The 6,000-nt window shown below is 45.9% G+C and overlaps 1 protein-coding gene across 2 annotated transcripts in view; it reads right to left on the bottom strand.

Annotated features, from left to right (window-relative positions):
* Nucleotides 1-4,778, bottom strand: part of ADGRG6 (adhesion G protein-coupled receptor G6) — a 108,766-nt gene extending 103,988 nt beyond the window's left edge. Inside the window, exon 1 of one of the 2 annotated variants that reach the window (XM_085217165.1) lies at nt 4,621-4,778. In XM_085217165.1, the coding sequence (XP_085073291.1) occupies nt 4,621-4,622 (2 nt within the window). In that variant the 5' untranslated portion in view covers nt 4,623-4,778. Of the gene's footprint in view, nt 1-4,189 lie in introns of both variants that reach the window. The other variant, XM_085217164.1, reaches the window with a different exon arrangement.
* Nucleotides 4,779-6,000: the final 1,222 nt, after the last annotated feature.

The raw sequence follows: 6,000 nt of genomic DNA on the forward strand, positions 1-6,000 counted from the left end.
CCACTGGTATCAAATATCAAGACAGAAATGTGAAAATATAGAGGAGTTCATATGCAGTGGCAAGAAAACATCATTTTCCTGAATTTGGGAAAAAAAGTCTTCTGCTTCACAGAAATTGCTGTGAGCCTGCTAGCGAAACCTGAGGGCAAATGCAAACCTTCTCCCAGTATTGGCTTCTGTTTCATCCCAAAGTGAAGCTCTGTAATGTAGACAAGCCAGCGAGATAAACCATCGTAAAGGGACAACTAATGTTTCAGTTTTAAAAGTTCATTAAACCACTTCTATGGGCTAGATGCCAATGGGCCCAGGTAAATGACACTTCAACAGAGATCTGCAGTCAGTTGGGCTTCACTTCAGTGCAGTGTTACGTAGCAAAAGCATCCAATTACAAAAGAAGTTCAGCTCTTTTTGGAAAGTTGTATCAAATTAGGGATTTGAAGCTGATTTATTCCTCTGAGATATTGTAAAGTCAAACTTAACAAGTGTCAGAGACAAGCACTGAACACACTGGGCTCTGAAATGTAAGAATCTCTTTGATGAAGCCAGACCCACAAAATAACCAGATTATCAAACAATAGAATGATTGTCCTCGACTTAACAACCTACAAATCCCCATTGAAATCTCAGACAACAGAATGCTGAGGTTTGGGAACTGTTCAATGTAAATAATTCATAAATTCACAATGCTCTTAATATTAATTTAGAAAACTTACTTTGAACAGAAGCCCTTTTAAAACATGTAGACAATTATATGCACGTATGAACAGATACAGCTTGCATACATACACCTCACAGAGAGATGAAACGGAGATGCTGAAGGTCATAGCATGATATAAAAGAAGTATAGAAGAATATCATTGTTTCCACGGGAATTTACATCTACTGATAAGATAAGCACTAGTGTAGTGCATAATAATCTATTGATGAAAACTTGAGGAAGTGATTACATTGCCAGATTTTTCTTTTTGAGCAGACATATTAAAAGTTATTGGGCTAGGAAACAATCACAAAAATTTTCAAAAAATTTAAAATTCAGAGCTAATGTGTGTTCATTTTCATCTCACTGATAAATTTTCTTTGTGTCGCTGCAATCGTTTTTTATGTCTCTGTAATCTCACATGGAAAAACAACCTGATAGTTTTTCTACTGCCTAGGTCTGGAGTACATCTATCTAGCCACACTGCCTTCAGCATCCTTGAAGAATCTGAGATTCTGCATTAGTCTGACATGGCTATTATTTAATTTGGCCAATTTCTGTTTGTTAACGATTGCTTGCATTGTGGTTACACTTACAAGCCAGTGCTTAACAGTGTTAGTTTACAGTCTACTTCCTCACCCTCACTCTTGTAGAAAGCACAAGTCAAGAAAGATTTCAAGAACATGGATAGTCAGCAACAGAGCAGCACACAAAATTGCAAACAAGGCAATCCTCCACTTATATTATCCATTGGTGAAGAAAAAAAACAAAACAAAACAAAAAAACCCCCGCAATTTTCTTTACAGTACATCCTTTCAGATAAAAGAAAGGATGAAGGACTTATCAAAAAAAAGAGACCACAGCAGAAGCATGCTACCAAAACACTTGACTAACCCAGGCACCATCAGTCAGATCTGTTTCTTTTGGAGATTTTGAGGAAGACCTATGGCTATCCATGGAACAATGCACAATCTGTAGCAGAGTGTTATCCTTGAGAAAATAAATCACTTATTTGCATGTTTGAGATCTTGTATAGACTAAAAGAGAAGAAATCAGAAGCCTGATTGCTTGCAGTGATGTGCAGAATACCCCAGTTCATACGTTTTCTTGAATGGAAGTCAGCTAATATTGACAACTAAAAGGCTTCTTCCATACCAAAATCCACCTCTTACAGTTCGATTTGGCAGACAACCACGAAAAGGAGTTACAGCAACAGGTAAATACTTGCAAGAAATTTGGGAGAAAAAAGAAAAAGAAAAGTTGTAGATATTCACCTGTTCATACACACAGTGCTTGTATTTACTAAAGGTTCATTTTCTTGATTACTAACATTTATTAATGACTAAACCAGAACCCAAACAGTGTAGAAGTAATTCAGTAGAGAAATTAACAAACATTTCTGGGCTAGTTTACAGCTTGTCAAAGGATGATTTGTGGCATGGTTGACTGTTGCAATAGCACTGACTGTCCAAGAGAGTCGAGATCAAGAGGCCTCATGTTATTATTATTAATTTTTAAATAATAACCACAGAATCACAGGAGTTGAAAGTTGGAAGGGACCTCTGGAGATCATCGGGTCCATCAGGTCCAACTTTCTCCTAAAGCAGGCTCCCTACAGTAGGTTACACAGGAAAGTGTCCAGGCAGACTTTGAATATCTCCAGAGAAGGAGACTCCATAACCTCTCTGGGCAGTACTCTCGTAATTTAATATGAAAGAGAAATGGGATATCAGAACAACAATGTACTAAAACACACCAAAACATTAAGTAAGCAAGCAATCCGTAATAAAGATGATGAGTCTGAAACTGGCCATCTCAGTCTTTAACCCTAGATAAATTAAAGTTGCTTAGCATAGTCTATAGTGTTTTTTCTTCCTTACTTTGTTCCAAATCAAATGAAAAAGCACTGTTCTTTTCCCCACTGACAGCAAGCTGGCAGCTACGAACAAGTCACAGTATATTGTCAGATTGAGAACCAAAACCGACATACTGCCAAGTGTATTTGGGGTCTGTTGTAGTACCTCCACTACAGTTTGATGTAGTTTCATAACAGCAATCCCTTTTACAGACTTTATTTGCACCCACAAAAAAAGTAGAATAATTAGACAGTGTCCTTCCATGCAGTCTTAAAGAACTACCAGCTTTTTTATGAACTGGCATTATGGCACTGTAGACACTATGACAAGGCCAGCTATGCAATTCAACAGTCCACTCTACAGCTACTTTCATTTCCTATAACATAGAGAGACAATGAGCTTATTCACAATTCATTCCAGAAGAGCAAAATAGACGTGTAATTTATCTAAGCCATAAATGGATGGTAACGACACAGTTAAAGTTTAAATTAGTGGGAGTCTTGCTACATGTAACTAATAAACCTTTTATGTGCCAGCAGTCAGCTAGAGCAACCTCATCACCTTTTAGGGAGTATAGTGCTCTGCAGGAAAATATACAGAAAATGTGAATAATCTTGGAGCGTTTCATTTGTATACTGCATGGCCTCAAATCATGGAACAGCTATTTGAATACACCATCTTCCTTGTTCAAGGCTTCGGCAAAGTTCCCCAGAGTGGGATGTGAATTCTGCCCCAGGCAGAGTGACTTTCTTTGGTCTCTGGCATGTCTAAAGCTGGCAAGAAAAGAAACGTTGCTGACAGCTTAAAATGAAAAGAAAGATAATATCAATTTCACAATTTTTTTCTCATATAGGTTGTAAACAAAAAGATCTTAAGCTTAATCACTCTTACGTGGAGCTTCAAGTGAATGGTGATTACAATTCACATTTCAGTTCTAGTGAATTAACAAAGGAGTGGGTCTTAGTTTTGAAAGCCGGGCTGTAAAAGATTTCTGTAAGCTTAATTACACAACGTCATGCGAAACTTTCAACCTGTTAACTCTGACATGTTCTTAATTATTCTTACAGCCGACTTTGAAAACACCCTCGCCAAATGACATGAAAGTAATGACACTTCCCCGTGATTTAACAATGCCAGCTGCACCAGAGCCGCCTCAGCGCCTTGGCTTCCCTTCCAAAAGGAACTTTCACGAGTCGCAGGCAACCTATCTGCTGGGTATATGTCACTCGGTGGCAGCGCAGCGCTCGCTCTTCGGGATCCACTCCTTTGTACCTGAACTTTCTCGGTAACTACTGGGACAGTCTCCCCTGTCCCCCTGCGCTGACCTCCTCCAGGTCCTCCCTCCTCTTCCTTCCACCTGGCACCGGCGAAACCCAACCCCAGAGCCGACAGCGCCTTGCCTTACCTTCGGAAGAGAGCGTCGGGAAAGGCAAAACTTTTGGGGGAAAGCGCCCAGAGGCCGCGACAAAATCCGCCCGGGGGCGGACGGGCGGGAGAGCGAGCGGGAGCCCCTCTCCGCCTCCTCTCCCGCCGTGCGCTCCGGGAGGAACGGCGGTACCGGGATGGAGCACGCCCGGCCCTCTCTCTCCCTCCTTCCCCCTCCTTCCCTCTTTCCCTCCCTGTGCTGGCACCGCACCTGGAGGGCCGGCAGCGGTGCCGGGATGTAGGGTTCCTCGGCTGGGACTGGAGCTGGGCGGCGGCGGCGGAGCTGGAGGTTTCGCTACTTGCCTCCAAGCGGGGAAAAGCGACCGGAGAAGTCCCGAGCTCGTGATTACAGGGCTGGAGAAGAGGCAGCGGCTGCCCAGGAGCCTGCGGGGCACCCGGCGGCTAAGCCGGAGCCCGGACGGGGCAGAGCCGCGGCTGTCCTGTCCTCCACGCTCCCGACGCGAAACTCTCCCGTTTCCCCATTCCTTCAGCCCTACCTATCTGCACGGCTCCGACCTGACGTTACTCATCACCCACCACGGGGCGGGGGCGCGGGGAGCCCTGCCTACCTGGCCCGACCGAGGGGTGATCCGCGCTGCCCGAGCGGCGGTCCCCGCCCGAGAATCCGAAGAAGAAACTTACATGGTGACATTACGGGGCGGCTGTTCTCCGGCTCTCAGCCACCATCCTCCGCCGCTCGCTCTGTCTCTGACCCGCTCCCTCACGGGTTCTTCGCAAAGGTCATCGCTATTTGCCCACCTCTCTTCCACACCCGCCCCCGCACACGCCGCCCGCGGTGGCCGTGACCGCGCCGAGCGCTCCTCCCCCCCCCCCTCCTACTCCGGAGCCGCGGTACCCCCCCATGCAGGACCTGCCCGGGGAAGCTGTGGGGCCGCGCTCCACCGCTCCGAGACGGAGCCCCAAACTCCTGCTCTGCGGGCAGCCCGGGGTGCGCAGCCCCAGCGGCAATCGGAGCAGCGTTCTGTGTCCCAGAGTCCGAGGCGGTCAAAGTGTGAGGATTTTCTCTGAGGCGCACTAGGGATGGAAGATAGGTAGATGGAGGCGATGCATCCCTGCCTTATTTTCAGAATCACAGAATGGCCCGAGTTGGAAGGGACCTCAAGGATCATGAATCTCCACCCCTCCCCCCCCCCCCTCCCCCGCCACATGCAGGGCCACCAACCTCTGCGTTTAATACGAGACCAGGCTGCCCAGGGCCCCATTCAAACTGGCCTTGAACGCTTCCAGGGACATCCACAACCTCTCTGGGCAGCCTGTTCCAGCAAGGCAAAGCCATGTGCTGCCCGCACAGCGCTGGCCCACACCTCATTCCTGTCCACCACTGTGGGAAGGTGATAGTTTACACCACATGCTAGTGGTCTGGAATTGATTTGTTTCACTGCAAGGCATGGTACTGCGCTAGAGCTGAGGGTAAAAGCATTGAAATGATAGCAAAGGAACCATGGCAAAACACAAGGTCACAGGCTTGGTCCAAAATTTTCACAGATCTCCTGGGATCTGGGCTGGCAGGGTTAGGAAGGATGAAGGAAGAGAAATCTTGGCATAGCAAATCATTCAATGAACTTACCAGCATGCAATGCCAGTTAAAAGCAAGCAGAGTTCCTCTATAAGGAAAAAAGAAAAAAAGAAGAAAGTAAACATTACTAAAATTTTCATGAACTTTATACTGAACATTAATAATCACTCATTCTGGTCAATTTTTACTATCTCTCTTTATAAATGTAGAGCTGTAGGCTTCCTGAACATGTTCCTGTGTGCTCCTTGACAGCTGGACTAGATAATCCCAGTGGCTTTTCCAACCTTAATGCTTCTGTGATTCTGTTTTCTTTTTGTTGTAACTTCCTGGCACTGGCCATGGACATGGGACCTGCAGGGTTGGGGTTAACCAAGCCCCAGGGCCAGCACACCAAATTTTCCCCCACCCAGAGGGCTCTGTCCTTTGAGCAACATTGCTCTACCTTCCACCTTGCCTCCAGGTCTAATGTCCCAGGAAGAGTCACC

This window comes from Meleagris gallopavo, chromosome 2 (genome assembly GCF_905368555.1).
Source record: "Meleagris gallopavo chromosome 2, MGAL_WU_HG_1.1, whole genome shotgun sequence".
NCBI classification, from domain to species: domain Eukaryota; kingdom Metazoa; phylum Chordata; class Aves; order Galliformes; family Phasianidae; genus Meleagris; species Meleagris gallopavo.